This window comes from Haliotis cracherodii, unplaced genomic scaffold, assembly GCF_022045235.1.
Source record: "Haliotis cracherodii isolate W230 unplaced genomic scaffold, xgHalCrac1.p SCAF_4, whole genome shotgun sequence".
In the NCBI taxonomy this organism is placed as follows: Eukaryota; Metazoa; Mollusca; class Gastropoda; order Lepetellida; family Haliotidae; genus Haliotis; species Haliotis cracherodii.
Window position 1 is genome coordinate 51,364,312 of NW_027266297.1, and position 27,678 is coordinate 51,391,989.

At 40.4% G+C, this 27,678-nt stretch overlaps 1 protein-coding gene across 6 annotated transcripts in view; it reads left to right on the forward strand.

Moving 5' to 3' along the window:
* Positions 1–27,678, forward strand: part of LOC139478808 (DGAT1/2-independent enzyme synthesizing storage lipids-like) — a 117,152-nt gene that overhangs the window by 85,326 nt on the left and 4,148 nt on the right. For all 6 annotated transcript variants that reach the window (XM_071261447.1, XM_071261452.1, XM_071261453.1 and 3 more), the window contains 2 exons: positions 23,170–23,233; positions 26,761–26,836. In XM_071261447.1, the coding sequence (XP_071117548.1) occupies positions 23,170–23,233; positions 26,761–26,836 (140 nt within the window). The remainder of the gene's footprint in view (positions 1–23,169; positions 23,234–26,760; positions 26,837–27,678) is intronic.

Here is a 27,678-nt window from a genome sequence, read left to right on the forward strand (position 1 = left end):
TTTGATCCCTTTGTTTGCAAGTGAACGTCTCACTGCATCCTCATCAAGGAGCCGAAATGGCTCCTTCAATTCCTTGACAGAACCAACGAAGTTGGCACCATTATTAGATACTACCAACTCAGGGAGCCCTCTTCTGTTAACCATCCGATAAAAGGCATTTAGAAAAGAGTCCATATCCAATCCATAGGTCATTTCCAAATGAACGGCTCTGGTTGACAAGCATGTAAACAGACAGAGGTAACATGTCTTTGTTTACCTCGACCTTGAATGGTCATGAATGGCCCAGCATAATCTACCCCAGTTTGTGTAAAGGCTCGAAGTGAAACTCCCATTCTCATTTTGGGCAAAGGAGCCATAACTGGTTGAACTGGCCTTGCCTTAGTCAATAGGCACTGTGAACATTTCCTTTCCCATGACCGAATCGCTTCTCTACCAGAGATAATCCAGTATCTCGTTAAGGATTGACTGTGTATTTTTTTCGGTTCATTGAGGTATGAATCGAAAAACCAATGTGCAAACTGTATGAATCCGCGTAGCGGATTCTTACAAAAGTTTGCACATTGGTTTTTCGATTCATACCTCAATGAACTGAAAAAATACACAGTCAATCCTTATAATTAAATTCGACAGCATAAAACATGTTTTATCTACAATAGTTTAACCAAAAACAGTTGTATATATATCAAAACAGACAAAAAAGGCGAGATTGATAAACATTCCAGGTGTAGGAATACATACTGTGGCGTGACATGAATCAGGTGATTGTTTAATTTATGCACATAAATTGACACGCCTACACTGTCAGTAACCAATCAACGTACAGCAGGATCAAAACAATGTTCATTGGACCTGTCAGTTAAGACAAAGTGGCGAAAAGAACTGCAACAGTCAGACTGTAACGAACTGGAAGAAATATGTCTGAGAGAAGGCGGCTGTTTCAAATTACATGCCAGTTACCGCCAGATTTAAACATTACCTCCCTGATTACAGTAAAACACAGTTGGAAAAATGCTAGTTAGAAAGGAAACCCGAAGACATGAAAGTTGAACCGAGGCGAGCGGAAAAAAAACAGGCGAGCGAGCCTGCATGTTTGCTGTTTCATCCATTCTCGGCCTTCGGTTTCAAAGGTTTTCAGCGTCACTTATCTCATCTGGTGATAATTCTCCTTCAACTTTATGACCGCCTCTGTTTTCTAGTGGTAAAGCGTCCACCCGGAGAGCGGAAGGTCCGGGGTTCGATCCCCAGCAGCGTCATACCTAAAGACATACAAAGATGGTACTTGTTGTTACCCTGTCTGGTGCTCTGCATTAAGGGGCTAAAACAAGGACTGGTCGCCTCGGAGTCAGTATACTGTATCTGAGTGGGACATTCATGTTAAACTGCGGCATGGTATCTCAGTGAGCTAGTACTATAAATCGTCATCAGTCTGGACTAGTACAAGCAGCCACACAAACAAACACATTTACATGCATGTCGCTATATAAGTGCAATAATCTTGGACGCGATGTTAAACCCCATTTTTCTCCTCACATCACCTTCAACTTTATCAACTTTTGATGCTTAACAGTTGTGAAGGAACTTGTAAACACATGCATTCACTCATGTGAGTCTTCTCCACAAGGAGAATCTGGAGGGTTCTAGTCGCCATGACTCACAGGGCACCGAAAGAAAACTTGCAGATTGAATTCTATTTCTGTTCACCTCAATTTGCTCATCTACCTTGATAGATTTTAGCTTAGTTTCTGGCCATTCTGTTTCACCTCTTACTAAATAAGAGGGACCTGACCACCACAAAGAACTGTAGCTACCAACTGTTCAACTGTTGCTCCTTGACAGGACAGCAGGATTTGTTTCCGTAGGAGTATGTGTCCACTGTGAAGGACTTGTGACATTCTGGATTTTATCTACCCTGTTGGCCACAAATTGGGCCAAGAATGGAAGGATGTAACTCCAAATACAACCCTTCTGAATTCATATACATACATAAGGACTTCTAGTCATATCCATTGACCTCCACAGGAATCTATGATAAGGTCAGTCACCTGGTGATATACTGATCTAAAGAAACATATCAGCTATGTCACTGATAAGTGCCACTGAATGTCTACTGAAGCAGAGCAAGACATCAAACAACTCACTTTGCAACTTTGGTCCTGCATGTATTGCATCATTTAAAGATAAGTCATCATCTTTAGCTGATAGAACACAATACGAACCTTGTGGTACTCCTATCAGGACGCAAAATGGGAAAGTAAGGAAGATACCATCTTGTTTCACTAAATGACTCATCTTGTGTAACTTTGCAAATGTATCCTTTTGACAAGTTCTCAGAGATAATATCATCTTATGCCTTGGCTATTTTGGGGTGTTTAGTCAACTTCTTTTCACTACCATTAAGACGTGAATGAATATTTTCATTCCAAGGAATACCTATTTCATATAGGCCATCCTTATGAGTGAGTGTTTCCTGAGCATGCTTAAAACCTTTTCATCATCAGGCTTCATTTGTGATATTGGGTTTCCTTGATCTATGCCCAGAAACTTGTGCAATAACTCAGTCAGCTCAACATTGTTGCTGTCTGTGAAAAATGAACTAACAAAGTTACTTTGTTCAAACTTACCTTGATCAGATAAGCGACCTATGCATGTCCATCCTAGTGGGGTAAGTCTTGCAACCGGATCACCAGGATGTCCAGTCACCTCTCTAAAGGACTGGTGCAGTAGTATAGGTAATGATGGTTCTGGACCACTTCCACTGGAGCTGGATTCATATACCTATACTGCTACTACAGGGGCAATTTTTATGCCAAAATGATTATGCAATTCAATGATAGTCATGAGTTGTATTAAACGAAACATCAATATTAATTAATAATGGATAAAATTTACTATAGCCCACAAGGATATTGGAAAGGTGTAGGAGCAATAAAAAAATTAGCCGTCGCGGCTAAGGTATCTAAAGATGTGGCCAAGGATTGGTTAAAGAAACAAGCGATGTGGCAAATATATTTACCGGCACCGCGTTACATACCGAGGAAGAAGTTTGATATTTTTACAACGAATGAAGTTCATCAGGCTGACCTCTTGTTTCTTCCCCATGATAAGGTAAAACGCAAAACGTATAAATACACTTTAACAGTAGTGGATGTGGCTAGTCGATACAAAGAGGCTGAGCCATTAACCTCGAAAGATTCAACAGAAGTAGCTAATGCGCTGAGCCGCATATATAAACGCGGACCACTAAAATGGCCTAAGCTATTTCAAGTAGATCCCAGTCACGAGTTTATGGGATCAATAACTAAACTGTTAACAAAGCACAATGTCGAAATCAGGCGTGGTGAAAGAGAGGCCCACCGTAGTCAAGCTATCATCGAAAGATTTAACAGGACATTAGCAGAACGTTTGTTTGGCTATCAGTATGGGATCGAAATGAAATCCGAGCGATTGAGATCAACAGAATGGGTGACACGTTTATCAGCCGTTGTATCAGCGCTGAATAATGAAGTAACGAGATTAATAGGGAAGAAACCATCCGATGCTATTAAAATGAAATCCGTGACTTCCGAATCTTCAGCACCGAGGAGAGGCAAAGAACGAAAACTTCCGGATAGAGTAAGGGTAAGATATTTATACCAGGCCGGTGAACTCGAAGGAGACCTACGTCGCGCAACAGATCCCATATGGTCTCTTAAGACATATAACATTAGTCGATTGGTTATGAAAGAAGGAGAGCCTATTCTTTATTATCTTAAAGATGGACCGGGTAGGGCATTTGTACGAGAAGAGTTGTTCATAGTTCCAGACGGTACGGTATTACCACCATAACCATAAGCATAGGTAGTTACACCATCAGTATCAATCCATCTCTTTGTATCTAAGGGGGATAATGATGTCTTGTTCATTCTTAATCCATATATCCTATGATTGTAACTTCTTAAAGAGTTCATCTCGTGTTTGAACGTTCTACCGTTGAATAATGCTTCTTTATACTGTTCGTGTTTGATATGCTTTTTTACAACATACTTCTTAACGCCCTTAGCTTTTCTTATCTCCCCATTATCAGATTTCTTTTTCGAATACATCTTATGTTTTAATCCGACATACTCCGCTATAGGGGTCCCAGCACATTCATCCTTCATCTTACCTAACACCTTTTTATTTACTACGCTGTGCAGTGGATTATCTTTTGGGTAATCGCTCGTGTCTTACATATCTATTTTTTCTGCCATATCTTTATACACATCCTCTGTTTGTATTTCCATCAACAAAGAATCTGTGTCGGTATATAACACCTCGCATCTATCGCCGTATTGCTTCTTAAGTTCGTTGTAATAAAAGTCATACATTAAGTGTTTTGACAAGTCTAGAATACTCATACCGACGTACACCGGTCTGTTGAATTTTATATTACTCTTCTGCATATGCAACGCGGGTAAGTCATTATCGAATATCTTGCTTCTGTTAAAAGCCGGACTGGCTATAAGTTTCCTGAGTCTTTCTTCCTCATTAGATCTGACTAATTTAACATCAACACCCTTCCTTAGATTCTCCATAGTTTTACCAAACACTGAGTTATTCATGAGCTTATACAGATTCTTTTCGAAATCGCTGGTAGCTGTCTTTCTTAAATCTGTGTTCAGCCTTATATAGGGCTCCATCCAAGGGCTTTGATCAAACTTTAGAACTCTGTGTATTTTCTGAAGTTTCATACCTAACGATAGATATAACTGGAGATTTCTGTAGTGAACTATATATTTTGTCTTATCCATCAAATTTGGCACGACTTTTTCTACGTTAGCTAACCTACTATTACCCATCAAGGAGCGTTGATATTCCGACATCCAATCTTTATTAACCATTATTCTTTCGGGAGCTAGCGGATAACTGTTATGATCTTTATGTAACGAACTTGGATATTCCAAGTCAACTTCTAGTATGTACCCTTTATTCGCATCATTCGCATTGACATCATCGACCCACTCAAAACCACCCATGGGTAAAGGTTGACTCATAGCCCATCCGTACAAATTGTTAGCGTCGAGATATAATATGTGCGTGTCGGGTTTACTCGGATCGTATCCTTCCACTAATTTATTATTAGCCTTAGAATACCTTTTCGCTGCCATCGATATACCCCCTCGTAATCCTTTCTCAATAAACAAGTGCATATCGTAATCTGTGAGTAGTTTTAGTTCTACGCCAGTCTTCTTCAACAATGCATCCCACGATAGTCCGGGACTGGAATAGTACCATGCCGGGTCCAAGCCATATTGTTTTAAACATGTCTTTCTTAATATCTCGAATATATCGGCGAGTAACTGTACATCGGTTTTTAAGTACAGATTGTGATAATCACCTAAATTCTTACAACCTAATTTATCCCAGACCGTCAGAGCGTGTTCATAATCGGCATCTGTTATTTTAGATTGTGTTAAGTTACTATAGAATGATTCGAGGGGTGGTAATTCAGTTTCTTCGAATCTAGACCAATCATCCATATATTCGTAAGGATATACACCTTTTCTCAGCAACAAATGACAAGTTAACTTATTGGTATATTGATTTGTTATCGCAAACTCATCGGGATTGTTCGCATTAGCTAAATTGTCCAGGGAAGATGACAGAAACTGTACGGAGTCTATGAATCTAAGCCCATTACTTTGCTTTATTCTAGATTTCCCATCCTTGTCACTATAATGTATAGGTTTAGTCAACTTGAATGATATGTATTTTTCCATATTATTAGGAATGCACGTTAAACCGCCGTCGGTCTTTGAGATAGCTTGCATAATGAGATGTGAATCGTATCCCCTAAGGTTATGAAACACAACGGGGATGGGTATTGTTTAAGAATTCATTTTTAGTTTCAAGTTACACTTGTTATGCGCAGCTCCCCGATAATTACCCGTGACGTGACAATGATCTCTTACGGAATCCCCATCAAGGGGTTTATTACAAACATGACAACTCGTTGACTTCTTATGAACCCTCCATTCATCCCTCGTCATACACATGGTTTCTTACACGATAATTTTTCCCTGATTATTCTCTCTTCGTTTTGTAGATATTCTAGGAACTTTCCCGCTGCATTGGGACCTCTGTAAATCACGGGAGTGTTTGTTTTCCCATCATACCTTACAACTATATATCCAAACCCACAAGGAATATGTTCTTGAGTTTTGCATGTAAAACTACTATCTTGATTGCTATGGTTGGTATTTTCTATGGGTTTGATAAGCGCTTCGAAGTCGGCGTAAATTACGTACGGTACTGGCATTTGATTACTATAATGTTCAAATTTTAATATATTTTTTCCCTCTTTAGGCATATCAATCCTGATAGCAGTCTGTCCAACACCTCTACAGTCTTCTTTATGCGCTTCTAATAGATCTTGTCTGCTGTACCCATGTAGGCATCTTTCGCAGAAATATTTCTTTTCCTTATGTTTAGTTTGATCGTATAATAGCCTGTTTAAACTCTTTATCCACGTATAATGATACTTTCCATCTTTTTTTATCAGAAATGAATTGATTCTGGGGATATGTTCCGGAGCGGAGCTTATCCTGTGTACAACAATTCCTTTAGAATGTCCGAAAACATTTATAGCTAAATTATTTTGCTTTTCCACCTTATCAATTTGTGATATTGGTGTAGGTTCGTCTATACCATCAAAGTTGAGTCCATCGTTTTGGGGATAGCTAGAAGGTCTATTTGCAATTTTAGAATCTACGGGGAACAATGCAGATCTTATCATCATTCTTAAACAGTCATCGGATTTATTTTTTACGTTAATTATGGCTTTTTTCTTCTTATAATACTGGGGTAAATCTATATAAGATCCACCTTTGAAGGGCATATAATTTGCTATATTTAAATATAAACTATCGATTTTATCCACACCCCAACCCGAACCTCTATTAGTCCAGCGTTCTAAAGTTTCCTGTATCCTCTGAATTGATGTATCTAATGATGCGTTTATAGTATCGGATTCGGTTATAACTTCTTGATTGCTACGGAAGTATGGTCCGGTATATTCGGTGCTATCGTCTGCGCTACTTTTACTCATTGACATTTTAATCGTCAGCTGGTATTTTATACTATGTAAATCATCTAACTCCTCGTTAATTTTACTCCATATGATGGGCTTAATATCGTTAACATCCATGTTGGAATTAATATCCATCTTCCAACCTCTTAGATATTTACCAACGCCGGCGGATGTGGGTACAAATATTAATTCTTGTTGTTGTTGAATATTATCATCATCATTAGTATCTAGTAAAGAGATCAATTCAGCTTTTCTCATTCGAGAATAACCTCTCAGCCCAATGTTTCTCGCTTGAGCTTTGAGTTCTCTAACAGTCTGGGGTTTGTTGTATTCCAAACCGAGTAAGGTAATCAATTCGGCTTTTCTCATTCCAGAATATCCACGTAGACCACGTTGCTTTGCCATAGCCTTCAACTCTCTGACAAAAACCATTGTGACCATGGTATATGCAAAATGAAACAAATGTCTAATTGGTTGTTTTTCATATATCTAAATACGTATTCTCCCCAACCTATTCCTCTCATTGATGTAATCTCTCTTCCTAGCATAAATAATCTGGTTCCTGACCCTATCAGCACCGTGTTCCTTACATAAACAATAACGACCTTTGACCCCTATCCCGCATACAGAACACGTATAGTTTATGTTTCCGCGCCTGATGTAATAATTGTGTATGCCGCAGTAAATATCAACACAGCGTCGGTTACATAGAGTCGTCTTACCCATGAGTGTAAACTTGCAATTATTCATGGTTTATACATCTATCATATCATTTGTCTAAATGCAAATCACATCTACACTATTGAGATATTGATTAGGCTATTTATAGATTAGCTGTCACTCTGACTCTCCTAACTAGCCACAGCTGTCACTGCGTAGCTATTGTATAGCTGAAAATCAATACAGCAGTCAACCCCATAATCACAAATGTGACCTCGCGGTCTTTCTGAGCCTCTGACGGTGTATAAAACTGACACATTGTTGGTCTCGGTATTGGGTCAAGTTTTTTTCCCATAAACGAGGAAGTATTCGTGCATGGCAGATTCGACATCCTTAAACGTTTGAATTGAATGTCCTTCCTTAAGCAGTTTTTCATGAATAAAGTCTAATCTCTTCATTCTCTGCCGCGTATATTGTGTCTGAGCTGCCTCAAGTTGTTCTAAAGCTTTATTATGTCTTTTACGCTCCTCTTCCACTTCTTTAGAGTTTGATTCCTTCAAAGTAGAAAATAAATAATTACTCCCCGAAAAAGCTAGAGCATTAACAATAGCTTCATTATGTATTCCGGGATAAGCCCTTGTTTGATGAGCATATCCTTCGTTGCCATAGCCAATCCAATATCCAGAACCATCATACCTATCAAATCCATTAAAATCTAGCTTGGGAGCTGTGGCTTTAGTAATCATTTTAGCTATACGGGCATAGCCAGTGGCCAAGCCGGTGACCACTGCTGAATGATACATTGCGTTTACCAACATTTTACCATCTGTAACTGGAGAAGTCATGCTTCTCATAGCATTATATTGGGGCTAACCCCTAATTGAACTTGTTGTTGCATTGGGGGTGACGTTTTCTCTTCTCCGGTCTTATAAAAGAACCATACAGCCGCTATACCAGCAACTCCTACTAGTGCCCATGTTTTAATCGGATTAATATTTGAATTATTTATTAATTTTGCTTTCCTCGCGAGTCCTCCCTTTCTTCCTGTGGCTATTTTCAAAGGATTCTTTGTCACTCTGGGTTGTTTTTTTGTTTGTGGTGCAATCGCTGGTTTCTCATTCACATGTGGTGATTCCTCATTCACTAGTTGTTCCTCGTTCACATGTTGTTGCGTTTCCGCAATCTGTTGTGGTGTCACTTGAGTCTCCATTATTTATTTGAACTTCGTTCTTTATATTATTAAGTGGGCACGTATGTTTAAATTGACAATACCTAGCCGTTATTAAAGCTGTGGTGAACGGAGCTAAAAACATTCCGTATCTATGATAAAACTCACAGCTCACTGAGCTTATAGCGTGTTCGATGAATGGGTCTTTCTCGAGAGATTCACATAAATACATGTGATGTTCTGCTGGGATAGGGAGAAACGTACTAGCTACGACTGTGTATAGTTGTAACATAGCCGACCCTATCGTTTTAGTCATGGTAGCTCCCAGTCTAGACTCGTAACGCACGTACAGTTTTTTAATCTCTTCGTCGGTCATGTTATCAATTTTTTCGATGGTATAATTTTCTCCCAAATATTGGGAACATTTACCACCGGCTACTAAAGCCGCGAGTCTTTCTCTATGTTTATCTAAAGATTTATTGGTAACTACTTCAGCATCTGCATCAGATTCTTTGAGCATTTGTTCGATGAGTTCGTCACATTCCATAATGTAATACCTAAGGAGATATTTAAGTCTAACATAATATAATATGGCATATCCAATACAACCCGTAATAATGAACTGTTGCGAAAGAATGATGATTTCGAACCACATTTATGTCATATCAACCGCTAATTTTGCTATATTTGCTATAATTTTGCCACAATTTGCTACATTTTGCTACATTTTTGCCACATTTTGCTAAGCAATTGCATAAGCAGCTGGTTGATTGGTTTTTAATACGAGTTTACAGTGCTTCGTTGCCGATAATAGTTTTCTGACTTTATCTCGTTCGAGCTTGGTATAAATAACATCATTTTCGTGTAAACATTCCTCAATGAATCTCGGTCTTTGCAATGAAACAGTGCTACCCATTTGGTCTGCTCTCTGAGATCTTTCAGGACAGAGTTGTATTTTTGAGTAAGTACCCAAACGCTATGTTGAGTATGCCGTCCGGAGAATGCTAAATAAGAAAGCATATCTTTCTTTTTTGTGAGTTCTTTACTCGCGCTGCAGTCGTCTATTACGAAAAGGGTTGATTCTCCTTTGTATTTTTCGTGGCATACTCGTAAACATTCTGTAAACGATCGCCCGGATCGACTCATTACCCAATCTCTCGATAGGTATGTTTTATTAACGCTTATAGTCGGACACAGAATAATAATATGATCGAAAACGTCCCGATAATGACTTTGTAAAATATCTAGAATAAAAGCTGTTTTTCCACAGCCCGTTTGCCCGCATATGATAGCGCAGTGCGGATCTTTAGGTAAAAGATTATTAATAGATTGCTTGCACGAATCTCCCATTCTGTATATTAAGTTGTGCATCCATAATCACGTACAAATATATGTTTAATTTACCAGCCGTTTCCTGGAGCTTCGTTATCTGTATAGTGACGCCCTCACTAGCATTTTCTATTCTCCTCCCACTGCCGTGTAGTTGGTCATCGTCCGTTATTCGCATGTCAAGCCATAGCGCGTACTTCGTGGTGAGGTATTCACCCATCGACACACTCCCGAGAGACAAATCTTTCACGACCGCAATAACTTCTGGGCTTCGTTTTATAGATCTCATCCCACTGGTGATATGCTAGCATTCCTTGGCTATATAGTTGATTACGAACGCCCTCGATAGTCAATTCTACTTTTGTAATCTTGGGATTGTAGAACTTCTCGGTATTTCTTTTAAACACATCGGAGGGGTCCTCGAACAACATTAAAATACCCTTCAATGACCTTGTGGGGACGTTCAGATTGATATTCCACATCGTATCTTTTTTGTCCCCCGTGATCTTTCGGTGTGGCAGCACGCGATCGTACAAAATGGCTAAACTTCCTGTATAATGGTTATGAATTTGTCTGGCTAATTCAGGATCCATTATCATATCGTACTCCAGTGAGATATTGTCAATGGAATAGCTAGCATCTTCACCAGATCTGATTACTCTACCGTAGTCATTAAAAGTGAGTTCGTATTCTAACCTATCGCCTAGGATGCTTGATAAAAGGGCATGTGGGAATCAAATTCAAAGTGTAGAGGAATATAGAATCGGTTACCTAATGCGTCGGCAACGGCCTTATCTTCTACGATGGTATTATCACCATTTTCAGCGCCCACGCGCAGTCTCAATGTGTTCCGATTACAAATACCTTGGTACTGTAAGTTTTCCCGCTCTTTATCCGTTCTCCAGAGATCCATGTAACAATAGTATACATCGCTATCGTCGATACTCAAAACCTCATTACCGCTAATTTTAATCGCGATTTTCTTAACGATAGCATGACCTATATTCTGAACGGGCTCCCTGTAAACGTCGGTAGAAGTCAAAATAATCGTAAATGCTAGTCGGACAGTTCCCGGAACTAACACATCGTGTGCGCCGAGATTAGGAAAGCGAACCAGAAGCGTTTGATTCTGATCGATGGTACTCGTGTTATTAGTTATAGTTACAGACTGACGAATTGCTTTGACCCCTAATGTATCTCGAAGTCTACGTTGTGGGTTTAACTTGAGTCCGTATTGCGAAGACATTGTTATATTGAAATTATATAACCATATGTTTGATATAAAACTGGATGATTTTGATCTAGATTATTTAGATAACCCGAATCCAATTGAAGAGGGTACTGATGAAACCAGATTTACGAATCTTAACGATGAAATTTTACAATCAACCGTAAATGATGAACTTTTGAAACCAGCCGTTGATGATTATTACTATACCTTTAAAGATGATAGTCCTATTGGTCGTGACTATTCAAAGTTTGAGATAGATAGTAAAGGAATATTGCGACTGCGTGGCGAACCTGATATAGATCTTATGCATTCTCTTACTTGTAAGCCCCTAGCCTTGTCTACAATAGCCGGTAAACACGGTATCAGCACTGTTCGTGATAAATTAGGTTTTGTAGACTACTACCGACGAGAAAAACTTCCCGCGAAGACTACTGAGGCTCTTCCGACTATGCGTGATAAACTCGTTAACAACACAAATAATTTGGAAGCTTCCTCGATGGTGGCCGTGGACGGACTCGGAGAAATCTTAGATACCTATTACGATAATTCCATGTTACAGGTACCATCCTCAGAGTTGAGTATTAGGGAATTACGAGGTCTTGACTAGGCAATGCGAACAATGCGGGGAGAACTCATGAATAATACAGCCAAGATATCCGAAATCGACAAGCATATAGCTTACGAGAAAACAAAACTTGAACAGGCGGGCGATGAGTTCAGTAGACGCCGCGTAGCGGAAAGATTGCGTAACTTAGAAGACGAAAGATCGGCCCGCCTCGAAGCAGCTTCCAGTAATAGAAAGGCACTTCGTTGAATTCAAATCACTTCAAATCAGTCGAATTTGAGAAACTATCGATCAAGTCCTCAACGATGACACTACACTGGTCGATAAAATTAAAACATTGTTCAGAGAACAGGGAATAACCATTGCCAGTATTTTAACCACGTTGGGATTTATTATATCGAATTTGACTCTCGCGTTAACTGGTGGTACAGGTGGTACAGGTGGTGGCGGATCACTGCCTACATCGGATGGTATAAAAGAGTGGATAAAAAAGCATTTAAAAGCATTAGGCTCAGCACTGGGAAAGCTCGCTGAGAAAGCCGTGGCCGCACTTCCCGGTATAATAGGGAGTGTTGTTTCCTGGCTATTGAATTTATTAGCTAAGACCACCACTTGGCTTAGTCAAAACTTGTGGGCACTGATCGTAGCAATTGCAGGGCTGTTGTACGTATCTGCTAAGAACTATTTAACCAAATCATGAGTAAACCAAATCATGAGTAAACCAACTGCGACTCCACCTAATACAAGCGCTGTTTTTTCATCGATATGTTGTTGATTTTTAGCCGCAATATGCGGTGACACTTGTGCGTCAGTAGATGTTTGTGAAACATGTGGTGTTTGTGGCTTGACTATTCTCTTTTCGCCTGTGATTGTTTGCGTTATTAATTCAACGTTAATATCTGAATTTATGCCTGTTTTTTGTTGATCGGTAGCAATAACAATTTTATCATTATAGCCTATCACTTGGCCGATCTTAAGTTCCATATTACTCGGACATGTATAGTCCTGGCGCATAAACGTAGTCTACTTTGGATTGAGCGTACTGTTATACATCTTGAAAACGCTTTGTAGACGATGGTATGTCAACTGGTGAATTAATGGCGTCCTCCACGTTTGAGACAAACTGTTTTTGCGCATCGAGCGCCGTCCCAGAACCGAGAATGGACGTTTGTGTTTGCGATTGCGCTCCGAGAATTGCACATACATAAGTTCTTATCGATTCAATAAATCTTACATATCCTGGGTTAGTAAAATTATTTTCCGTTTTATCATTAAGAAATTCATTCCAAGCGTTTGCGGTATCGTTCATTTGTATAAATTTTGGAACAATATAAATTAAACCACTCTTAAAACTCATAATATCCCTTCTCCAATCGTTACTCGAAAGTTCCTAGCCTTTATACCATTTATGTGTTTTTTCAGAATAATCATATGTCCTTATGTAAAGTTTGCTGGTATGCAACAACTTAATCACATTAATTGGACCTTTATTAACTTCTTTATATAAATAATCGCTTTCTTCTTTGACGGTTATTTCCCCTGTGTAAGGAACACCTAGACCATGGTTTGCTCCTTTAATACGCCAATCTTTACTCGTAGAAATATTAAATTCATTACTAATACACTCATACGCGGACTTATCATAATTATTATTTGTGGAATTCCACGCTCGATCCTGCGGTAACGGAGCACTAATTTCTTTAAGTTTACGTCTAATCTGATAGTACACATGAAATGTTATAACAGACTTATTCAGTTCAAATCCTGGGGAATAAAGAGCAACGCCACATCCCGTTGTGGCACACCATATGGCAAAGTTTAACTGATTCTGCCAAAATTGCATCGGATAACTCGGATGGACAACTCGAAGTCACTCTATGCAATATAACGTATTACCCGCTGTGGACCAATATAAATGCTGCGAAAAGAAATAATGAGATATGGATAAATGGAGACATGCACACTATATCTGATGGGTATTTCACCATATGCTCACTCAATGATGAAATTTTTAAGCATTTTGGGGATAGTCTCACACAAAATGAGTCGGATGGGATACTGATTTTAAGCGCTGGAGAAAAGGTCGTAATTCTTTACGAGAACTTAGCAGACACACTTGGATTTATTAAACAAAAAGTAATAATACGACCCAACAAAAAAGAGTGTGGAGTTAAATTGCCCGACTTAGTTCCCTATAAAGAGTTGTGCATCCGTCTTGATCAGATCAGTACGACGGATAATATTCAACTAGAAAGTCCTTCAACTCTACTCAGATCTATTACAGTCAAAGATGAAAAATATAATAGTGGTAGAACGGAATCTTTCTCAACATTACAATATAAAAAATTAAAGTGTGGTATTATTTCAGACCTTAAAATTTCTGTATTAGATGTAAAACACCAACCTGTACATATAGGATACTTAAGTGTAACACTCCATATTATAAATAATGGTTGATTCCATATTTAAGTTATGATATAGTATCATTGTATATTTAATATGTATGTTACACTCCCGGGAATAACAAATGGTCAGTCTATTGAACTGCTTAATACTATCGATAACTCGGATGGACACCTCGAAGTCACTCTATGCAATATAACGTATTACCCGCTGTGGACCAATATAAATGCTGCGAAAAGAAATAATGAGATATGGATAAATGGAGACATGCACACTATATCTGATGGGTATTTCACCATATGCTCACTCAATGATGAAATTTTTAAGCATTTTGGGGATAGTCTCACACAAAATGAGTCAGATGGGATACTGATTTTAAGCGCTGGAGAAAAGGTCGTAATTCTTTACGAGAACTTAGCAGACACACTTGGATTTATTAAACAAAAAGTAATAATACGACCCAACAAAAAAGAGTGTGGAGTTAAATTGCCCGACTTAGTTCCCTATAAAGAGTTGTGCATCCATCTTGATCAGATCAGTACAACGGATAATATTCAACTAGAAAGTCCTTCAACTCTACTCAGATCTATTACAGTCAAAGATGAAAAATATAATAGTGGTAGAACGGAATCTTTCTCAACATTACAATATAAAAAATTAAAGTGTGGTATTATTTCAGACCTTAAAATTTCTGTATTAGATGTAAAACACCAACCTGTACATATAGGATACTTAAGTGTAACACTCCATATTATAAATAATGGTTGATTCCATATTTAAGTTATGATATAGTATCATTGTATATTTAATATGTATGTTACACTCCCGGGAATAACAAATGGTCAGTCTATTGAACTGCTTCGTACTATCGATAACTCGGATGGACAACTCAAAGTCGCTATCTGCGACGTAACATATTACCCACGGTGGACCAATATAAGTGCTGCGAGAGGTAATAATAAGATATGGATATTAGATGAAAAAAATATTATTGAAAAATTCATTATTATACCTGATGGGTATTACAGCGTATGCTCACTGAATGATGACATTTTTAAGCCTAATGGAATTAGTCTAACACAAAATGAGTCGAATGGGACAGTGAAAATCAACACTGGAGAAAAAGGTGTACGGATTGCAGGGAACTTATCAGCTACACTTGGATTTACACGCAGAATTTTAGCAATATTCAGGTCAACATTTGATGGAGAGACATTGTCCGATTTAGTTCCCTATAAAGAGTTGTGTATCCATCTTGATCAAATAAGCAAGACGGATAATATTCAGCTAGAAAGTCCTTCAACTCTGCTCAGATCTATTACAGTGAAAAATGAAAAATATAATAGCGGTAGAACGGAATCTTTCTCAACATTACAATATAAAAAATTAAAGCATGGTATTATTTCAGACCTTAAAATTTCAGTATTAGATGTAAAACACCAACCTGTACATAAAGGATACTTAAGTGTAACACTCCATATTATAAATAATGGTTGATGCATCAGGCCCTGGAACGCTCAGACAATGTAATACAATTGCGCTTTCCGATCTCGTAGACACGGAAGGATTCGGTAAACCCGGTACCAATGGTAAGTTATATGCTTTACACTTACACGATAATGTATACAAGCGGCAAGAAGTTACATTCACAGGTAATCTAGAAGATTTAAGCGATGTCGATGTTAGTAGACTCCTTAAAAACACTTTGTACAATATTACTAAATGGACTATGGTCGAAGCAAACATTGAGTGGCTATTGAATATCGTCATTACCCCACCTTATGTGATCATGGGTAAGGGACATAATTTAACTAAGATAATAAATAGTGGTATCGTACTCGCGGCCTATATCCCGTCAAAACGAAAAAGTGTGTTAGCCTCTCCCCTGTCAGAAGACCCAGGTCATATGTTATATAGTCGTCCGGCCTTAAAAAATGTTAGTTTAAATTTGGTTACTGAATTCGATGATATTAAAGTTAACTTGAGTGCAATACCTAATATTTCTACTCTTATTATTGAAGTCTTGTTCGGGGATGCACCTGAAGATGCCTTCGAAATATTACCAGGTCTATCGATTAAATGGCTCAAGAAACATGAGCGTCGACGTTGCAGTATTATTCATATTGGAGCATTACCCGTTGCAACCCTTGAAGGGGTCCAAATTACTAAAAGTGGTAGTATTTCTCTTACTAAGATATTCTTGCCGTATAATATACATTTGATAAGGTTGATGTATACTCTCAAAACATTTAAGCAAGACCAATTAAAGACTATTATATATTCGTACTATACACTATGAGTTTATATCCGGCGCTCGATGAGGCATTTGAAAAGATGGAAACTGTTGATGGATTTCGATTACATCAAATAAGCGACATAAAACATCGAATAGAGAAGGATAGGGAGCTGAGACTTGGATTGTATAAAAAGTATCGCAGAGCTGTGAATGCTCTCGACGGAGTTGACACCGCTCTTGTAGCAGCTGGCATGGGACTCGGTGTAGCCGGTGTCGGTTTACTATCAACTATAATCACCGCGCCTATCGTACTTGGCATGGAAATAGCCGCTGGAGTCTCAGGACTGGCAGGAATAGCGATAAAATTCATTTCTCGTAGGTTGCAAAAGAAAGCATTAAAACACGATAGTATTCAGATACTCGCAGAAGCAAAGTTGAACAGCATTGAGGATCATATTTCGACAGCAGTGGTCGATTGTAAGATATCTGAGGAGGAGTTTCGTTTAGTGTTGTGGGAACTCACCAAATACAACGCAATGAAGCAGGAGATTCGATCAAAATCTCGTAAGACCAGTGGTATTTGTGAAGACAAGAAAAAAAAGTTCATAGAACAGGGGAGGCAACAAGCGCATCAATTATTCCGTGCCAAAACCAAAGAACTGGTTGGAGATTAAAAATAGATTGCTTACTATCGTTTGATCACATTTAGACAAATGCTTACATAAATATATATAATAATGGAGATCGAAAAAGCTATTAAATGGAGAGAATTATCACAAGGTTTTTATTATATCAGTGATGTCAGACCAACCAAATACGGTTATCAATTGTTTCTTATCAATTTACATGAAGAGTGAAGTTATATAGTCTGGTCTCATAGTAAAATGAACGAAGAACTTAATAAAAATGTTGAATATCGCTTTATTGATAAAAATAATAAAGAATATTTTTATTACCATTTAGGCTCATCTAAAGCAATGATTGGCCCCAGGTATTGGTGAGCTAGAGCCTATTTAACTTAATCTCATGACTATCGTTGAATCGCATAATCATTTTGGCATAAAAAATGCCACCTGTAGTAGCAGTATAGGTATATAAATCCAGCTCCAGTGGAAGTGGTCCAGAACCATCATTACCTATACTACTGGTGCAAATCCAAATGATCGACACAGATAAGCTGAAATTCTACTGGTTTTGTCTCAAACGATTCTGTGTGACCATTTAAAACATTTACAAAGATCTTCTGTGGTTCACCCTGTAAACCCAACTCAGCTGCAATGTCAGCATTAATGTAAGACTTTGTGCTCGCATCATCCAACAAAGCGTTTACTGTAATGCTCCTAGTCCCATTTTTCAATACCACTAGAACAGTGAAAAGAGCTATCAAAGTGTTTGACGTCAGTGGCAATGTTGCATGAGATGTTTCAGTTTGATCACGTTTTTGAGATTTTGATTTTTCTGCATCGTGACCCAAATTTACCACTGACTCATCAACTTGTGGTTTAGCTTTATCTCTGTTTTGGTAAGTACGAGAAGTCTTGTCAATGAACTCATTCTTTCCAGAGTTTCCATTATGCAATAGTCTGTTGTGTTCCTTGAACAACCTGATATACCACACAGCCTATTCTGACGACAGTTGTTACCAAGATGATTGCCCCTAAGACAACGAAAATAAAGCTTCAATCTTTTGGCTTCGTTCCATCTATCAGAAACAAGATCTATCGGAAACAAGCACATTTTTTAAAAGTTTGCAGTTCCAAATTCCATGCTCTTCAGCACATACACCACAGATACTAATATCACTAACAAATATGCTAGACATTTTCTGTTTTGCATGTGATCTCTTACCTGGTGTAGTCAATCCATGTACTGATTCCTTTGCAACAATCTGAAATTCTGATTCTAACATAATCCATTCTCTGAGAGTCTCTACTGACTCCTGTCTGTCTCTTTCATACACCCACCTTTGATATTGAGAGACCTTAAGTTCAGTCATCTTTTTCAACAAAGTGCATTAAGCAGACGATTACCAAACTCCTCCACCCTGTCAGATTCTCTGATGTTTGAGACTGCAACATCCAAAATATCAGCATATTTCTCTAGATCCCGAACATGTCCTTCACGAATTGGCTTGAAATTACTAATTTCCTCATTTTGGATTGCAATCTGCTGCCTTTTCCAACCAAACTTTCTTTCAAGACGTTCTAGTGCAACATCATAAGCTGTGTCCTAAAGAGATATTGGTGTAATTGCAACAACTTGTACTCAGGTGTGGCTGGGGACTGATCAATGCAAGTCATAAAGGCAGCCTTCCAACTTTGATATGTTTTTATATCACCTGAGAATGCAGGTATCGGCACAGGTTTCAACTGTTTCAACATGTCGTTCACTATGGCCTTATTATCAGACTTATGTAACCTTAGGTGTCGGGCACTATACCCTTCTACCTTGGGTCACTTGTACTTATCAACCACTCCTTGGTTCTGGGGATGATGTAGCTCTCAAAATCACAAGTCAGCTTGTTTGCTTAAGTCCTTTTTATTTATGATAGAATTAATCATAAATATACACACATGGGCCTCATGGCCTGTATAACTTAAATACAACACATACCTAAAGGATGCATTGAAGAGCCTGATTGCTTTTCTGATCTACTGTTAGCTCTAATATTTTTCTGACCCGGAATTCCAATCAAAAGAGAGAACCTCTCCGTTCAGCTGTGAGTTTCCGAATCCCCGCACCACTCCCGGACAACTCAAAAAAAAATACCCTTGATGATAATTTTATCTCTCCCCGCCGAAATAATGTTGAAAGTCATACCGAAATGACTCATACGCTCATTTCAACAGAAGCTAATTTCCAATCTCCAAATGGCTTGATTCAGTTTGTGCTATCAAACTCTTCTTGTCTAAAATAACTCAGTCAACTTTCTAAATTCATCAGTCAATCAAACATAGTTCATGAACCTAGGATGAAAGCCATATACTATGTCAAAGTGGTATTTACTAATTTACCAAGACATCCTTAATCAGATTCCACTGTGAGCTCACCGACCCATCACAGTGACCAGCACACCGACCCATCACAGTGGCCAGCACACTGACCCATCACAGTGGCCAGCAGACCGACCCATCACACCGACCCATCACAGTGACCAGCGCACCGACACATCACAGTGGCCAGCGCACCGACCCATCACAGTGGCCAGCGCACCGACCCATCACAGCGGCCAGCGCACCGACCCATCACAGTGGCCAGCGCACTGACCAATCACAGTGGCCATCACACCGACCCATCATACCGACCCATCATAGTGGCCAGCACACCGACCCATCACACCAACCCATCACAGTGGCCAGCACACCGACCCATCACACCGACCCATCACAGTGGCCAGCACACTGACCCATCACACCGACCCATCACAGTGGCCAGCACACCGACCCATCACACCGACCCATCACAGTGGCCAGCACACCGACCCATCACACCGACCCATCACAGTGGCCATCACACCGACCCATCACAGTGACCAGCGCACCGACCCATCACAGTGGCCAGCGCACCTACCCATCTCAGTGGCCAGCACACCAACCCATCACACCGACCCATCACAGTGGCCAGCGCACCGACCCATCACACCGACCCATCACACCGACCCATCACAGTGGCCAGCGCACCGACCCATCACAGTGACCAGCACACCGACCCATCACAGTGACCAGCGCACCTACCCATCACAGTGGCCAGCACACCGACCCATCACAGTGGCCAGCACACTGACCCATCACACCAACCCATCACAGTGGCCAGCACACCGACCCATCACAGTGGCCAGCACACCGACCCATCACACCAACCCATCACAGTGGCCAGCACACCGACCCATCACACCGACCCATCACACCGACCCATCACACCGACCCATCACACCGACCCATCACAGTGGCCAGCGCACCGACCCATCACAGTGACCAGCGCACCGACCCATCACAGTGACCAGCGCACCTACCCATCTCAGTGGCCAGCACACCAACCCATCACACCGACCCATCACAGTGGCCAGCACACCGACCCATCACACCGACCCATCACACCGACCCATCACACCGACCCATCACAGTGGCCAGCACACCGACCCATCACACCGACCCATCACAGTGACAATCTCACCGACCCATCACAGTGACCAGCGCACCTACCCATCACAGTGGCCAGCACACCGACCCATCACAGTGGCCAGCACACCGACCCATCACACCAACCCATCACAGTGGCCAGCACACCGACCCATCACACCGACCCATCACAGTGGCCAGGACACTGACCCATCACACTGACCCATCACAGTGGCCAGCACACTGACCCATCACACCAACCCATCACAGTGGCCAGCACACTGACCCATCACAGTGGCCAGCACACCAACCCATCTCAGTGGCCAGCAGACCGACCCATCACAGTGGCCAGCACACCAACCCATCTCAGTGGCCAGTGCACCAACCCATCACAGTGGCCAGCGCACCGACCCATCACAGTGGCCAGCGCACCTACCCATCTCAGTGGCCAGCACACCAACCCATCACACCGACCCATCACAGTGGCCAGCACACCAACCCATCACACCGACCCATCACAGTGGCCATCACACCGACCCATCACACCGACCCATCATAGTGGCCAGCACACCGACCCATCACACCAACCCATCACAGTGGCCAGCACACCGACCCATCACACCGACCCATCACAGTGGCCAGCACACCGACCCATCACACCGACCCATCACAGTGGCCAGCGCACCGACCCATCACAGTGACCAGCGCACCGACCCATCACAGTGGCCAGCGCACCTACCCATCTCAGTGGCCAGCACACCAACCCATCACACCGACCCATCACACCGACCCATCACAGTGACCATCACAGTGACCATCACACTGACCCATCACAGTGGCCAGCACACCGACCCATCACACCGACCCATCACAGTGGCCAGCACACCGACCCATCACACCGACCCATCACAGTGGCCAGGACACCGACCCATCACACCGACCCATCACAGTGGCCAGCGCACCGACCCATCACAGTGACCAGCACACCGACCCATCACAGTGACCAGCGCACCTACCCATCACAGTGGCCAGCACACCGACCCATCACAGTGGCCAGCACACTGACCCATCACACCAACCCATCACAGTGGCCAGCACACCGACCCATCACAGTGGCCAGCACACCGACCCATCACACCAACCCATCACAGTGGCCAGCACACCGACCCATCACACCCACCCATCACACCCACCCATCACACCCACCCATCACAGTGGCCAGCGCACCGACCCATCACAGTGACCAGCGCACCGACCCATCACAGTGACCAGCGCACCTACCCATCTCAGTGGCCAGCACACCAACCCATCACACCGACCCATCACAGTGGCCAGCACACCGACCCATCACACCGACCCATCACACTGACCCATCACACCGACCCATCACACCGACCCATCACAGTGGCCAGCACACCGACCCATCACACCGACCCATCACAGTGACCATCACACCGACCCATCACAGTGACCAGCGCACCTACCCATCACAGTGGCCAGCACACCGACCCATCACAGTGGCCAGCACACCGACCCATCACACCAACCCATCACAGTGGCCAGCACACCGACCCATCACACCGACCCATCACAGTGGCCAGGACACTGACCCATCACACTGACCCATCACAGTGGCCAGCACACTGACCCATCACACCAACCCATCACAGTGGCCAGCACACCAACCCATCTCAGTGGCCAGCAGACCGACCCATCACAGTGGCCAGCACACCAACCCATCTCAGTGGCCAGTGCACCAACCCATCACAGTGGCCAGCGCACCAACCCATCACAGTGGCCAGCACACCAACCCATCACAGTGGCCAGCGCACCAACCCATCACAGTGGCCAGCACACTGACCCATCACAGTGGCCAGCACACCAACCCATCACAGTGGCCAGCAGACCGACCCATCACAGTGGCCAGCACACCAACCCATCTCAGTGGCCAGCACACCAACCCATCTCAGTGGCCAGTGCACCAACCCATCACAGTGGCCAGCACACCGACCCATCACAGTGGCCAGCACACCGACCCATCACAGTGGCAAAGCTAATCAATCACCTTGACACAGAATAAAGGAAGTTGCTGTCTATAAGAATGTCATGTATTCATGCTATTCCAACTTCTAAATGCCTATCAAAGACTACTTGCTGAGATTGGGACTTGCTAATAGCATCAAACTTGAAGTGCACAGTTGCTTGTAATGATTTCTGGATCCTTCAGGACATGACGATGAAGGAGCTGCTTCTTTTTAAATACTTGCAAACAGTATCCTTGGTAACGGTAATCATAGATGCAAACTCACTTAGAGAAAAGTTGCCATTCATCCAAACAATTATAAATATGAATTTGACTGATGTTTTCTGGAAACTGACAATGCTAAATAATTATTTTTGTTTCTTGCCAGCCTGTCATTCCAATGTTTACTATGAATTCTCGGGAAGCCTTCCGCACCCCTGGCTGGGGAAGATGTAAGTATGTTGATTCCAATTTACACTGGAAATTTGCTGGAATTTTCCCACTGCCTCTCTGAGTTGTTGCTACATTAAATGCATATCATATCAATGAAGCATAAGGCTTCTCTGCTGTGTGACACTGCACGGTCATCAGCTGGTGTGAGTCAGTAGTCGCATGAGAGGCAATGCTGATACACATCTATGCATGCTGATGCTTAACGCAGGCTTTGTGTAGACACTTCTTGTGCACCAATATATATACTATCTTACATATGTTCATGGTAAACCATTGATTTGCACAATTTAAAATATTTGATACCTATTGTTTTAGAAAATTAGCCCTAGGTAATTAGGGTGCTGTCTAGGCCTACTAAATACAGAAATAATGTAGTGGTGTCGACAGTGTTATTTTGGAAATGTTTTTATGGTGGATCATGTTTACATTGATACTTACACACCCTAATAACTTTCATGTTAAATTCCACCTTGAATTTGGAAATTACTCAATTCTGATTGGTCAATCAGAGGCTATTAGATCAAAATAATCCCCCTCTGATTGAAACAGCTGGTTTGACGGCTGCATCACCACAGAAGCTTATATTCATAAAATAGTACTTTTTTCAATCATTGTCGGTAGGCATATTTATATACTTATACCTACAATTATAGGTTACAAAATGCAAAGTAACGGTTACTACAAATTTCAAAGGATGTGTGGCAATACATTTTGTGCAGAAAATATGATAGAAGTCAACAAAGAGAATGTATTTTAGGTTCTGGGGACAACAGAGGGCTTGGAATTTGGGGCTTTTCTATATGCGACTGTGACGTCATATCTTTGGCGTCACAGGGAGCGATATGACGTCAGAATGATGACATTCGGTATAGGCCTAAAATAGCAAGCCGTAAATGACAAAAACTGATTTATTTCTCTAAGACGTCAAAAGGCAACAGAGAGGTTACACACATACAAAGAAAAGGGGGCATAACTCTGCTATGCTTAGCACTAGTTTATTGTAACTGGGGTCACTTGGTGAGAATTAGCTGTGGGTAAGGATAATATATTTTTATGGTGTTTTGTTCACGAGGAACCAAACTAGTCCAACACAAATATTGATAAAGAAACTGTATACGTTTAGTTATTAAAAAACCCCATAAGAAATGATGAAATCATGCTTCATAAAAAAATAGGTAATAGAGAAATGGATGGCCCTATCTAACCTATAACCTAGTCCTTAGATGCCAACATTCTCCTGATTCTGTAAGTGTAATTTGACTAATGTTGCACCATTATTAATGGGGCACTAGCCTTATCATCAAATGTAATGAAATACAAAAAAAATAACACCATTCTATTTGACGTCATGGCTGGTTTTATGTTTTGATTATGTCTACACAACATAAAATGACTGCTTTCACCAAATAAATAATGTCTTGAATATGTAAACAATTAGATAGTTTATCGTGTATCTTAATTGGACAAGACACACACCTGTTTGGCATCAATGTACGTAATGAAATACCCAAAAGAATATTTCAAAATAACCAAAATTATATTCAGTATTGGACATACATTTGTTCATTACTATGTTATTATTTCTCTTCAGCTTGTCTCAGAATTATACAATTAAAGATGTAAAGAAAGCTCTATTGGTATAGAATTATCAGGATAATCGTATAAGGTTGAACCAACGGGGTACCTGGCATGGATTATATTTTTATACATTTTACAATTCCTGGAGAAATAAAGTAAAGAGTTTAATATCCTGTGATCACAGTGTTGAAAAAGAATGAACCCATTGATTATGTAATGCAAAATGAGAGGAATAATTCGTAAATTGTTTATGACTAACGCATTAGATATCACTGTTCTGTGTATCAAACGACATAAAAAACAATTCCAAGACCAAGACAATTCTTTCTGAAATGTGTGCATATATTTTAACGAAAAATATTATCCATTTTGTTAAAGTAGTATATTCAGTTTTAGTTATAAAATAAAATGAAATGGCTATTCATGGACATTGGTTATATGAACTTATAATATTGACTATTGCACATCCCAAAAAATATGTACATGCTGCAGTTACATTTACACTTGTCCAGGACAGAAATATCATAGTCGACACTAAAAACCTATCAATTATCAATTGTTATGTAAAGAATGTTCAAACAAACAGGAGATTAGCAAAGGTTCATTCATACATGTTGTGGCCTATATTTATGTATGATATCATTTTGAACATTGACAAATAACCAAAGTGAAATTGTGTATGCAAAATCTACATCATAACTGAAACTGTAAACAGCATGATACAATGATCGTGTGCACTCTCATTCAAGGGCCTTCACCTCAAAGAAATTACCAAATTTGTACAACAATGTTGACGTATGACATCACTACCTGTGACCGACTTTTACAAAACGGCGTGTTCACCGTCAACAATTTTACGAGGGAACTTTCGTTGATTCAGGAAACGTATATACATACATTTGACGAATAGACAAATGGATAGCTCAAAATAGGAGAAAATGTTACAGTGTGTAAAATCTGTATTTTGCGTTGTATACATTTCAAACAAGTGCAGTATTTCGAGTACAGTGTTCGTTTTCACACCCAACTTATTTTACTTAATTTCACCCAGCCACTTTGTATTGGTGACAAAGACCATTAGTCATTTGATTCTAAGATGTATGAGGAATTCAAGGATGTGTGTATTTGCAGCTAAGTTTGAAATATACATGATGTTACAGGTGTCTCGTAACCGGTGTACCTGAAAAGGGATTTTTACAAACACTATCCAATATGGCGGAAAATTCACTTTGGCATTTGTCTTTGCGTATTTTCCAAAACATTCTTAACGATTCTAGGGTTATCGGAGACGTTTTGGAATGATCATTAATGTTTCATAAAAGACAGATCCCCGTGATCACTAATATGCTTTTTTTTAAATTCATTTCTCAGAGTAAATATCTGAAATTTAGATCTCCAAACATGCTGTAATTATGCGGTGAGGGGTGATTTAGTAATGTGTAAGAAATGGCGATATTTACGATGTACCTAATTTTCAGAGGCCATTTTCAGTACTTTTGCTTGGCCTAAAATGCCAGTGGATGATATCATACCTTATTCGAAACTGTGAAGAGTATTTGTATGGGTGATGTATTTTGATTTTTTTTCGACTTCAAAGTGAGGGTTGTAGAGGAGGGACATAAATGTCCCTGTGGCATCCAGGGGGATAACCAAGCCATTTTTTTGGTAATCAAGGCTTTGATAGACACTGACTTCCAATCCAATTAAGCTGGAGATTAGTTCTTTGTTACTCATGCCTAAGAAAAACACATGCTCTTTCTCTCCAATTTGTCTCTATTAAGAAAACATGACTGAAGCCAGTCTACTCTGCACATCTTGTATTGTCAGCTTCACTGTGTCACACTCAGAAATTATTTCATGCATGATTTAAAACTAAGAATCATCGTGTACTATCCCTTGATATCATCTCCTTCACAGCCTTACCTAATGCTATGTTTTCCTATTTCAGCTCTCTTGAGAAAATTTTATGAGATTACAAGATTGCCACTTGTTCCTATTTATGGATTTTTTCCAGTAAAACTGAGGTAAGTTGAAGCTGATCCTCTCCTGTACTGCAATGTTCACCTGTCCCAAGTGGAGTGACCCGATCAGGATCTGGCATTCAGTCTCAAGCCAGCTATGGGCAATCTGTAGTGTAGGCTTTTTGACCATCTTGTCTTGATGACATGTCATAAGTATTACAATCTTCTCTCCAGATAAAGTCATTACATTTTGGTGCTATAATCCTCGCCATTTGAATCGAATCAGAAAATATTGTGATTATCAATTAACGAAGTTAGCTCCGTGTGTACTAATACTTATACAATGGAAACAAGCCATGCCAGCTCTAAGGAATGTGATTTATAGTAATGACAAAAATTGCAAAGTGCACTTTTCAAGAAACAGCCATTTTGCTGGTGATAAACATCATCATTGAGTTATAATCACGTGGGTTACAGTCCGGGTTTGGATCGGCAGTCAAGTGACTGATTTCGACTATATTTATCAGTGTGTTCAGTGTACATACATTACCAGCAAGAAATGAAAGAAGAAAATGTACAGAAATATATATGTATTTAAATCGTTGTTGTCGATGCTGAGATGCATGCATTGCCACATATAAGCAAATAACCAAAGCTGAACTGTAACTATGTGATCAAAACTTGATGATGTTTATCACTAACAAAATGGATACAGTAAACTATGGTTATAACGAACCCAAAGGGACCACTTATGTTAGTTTGTTGTAGCCGTAATTCGTTATATGCATATATACAGCATAATTACAGCAAATAGTCGGGACAAAAAAGTTAGTTTGTTATATCCGTCAGTTTGTTATAAGCGTGTTCGTTATAACCGTAGTTTACTGTATTTCTTTGTTTCAAAG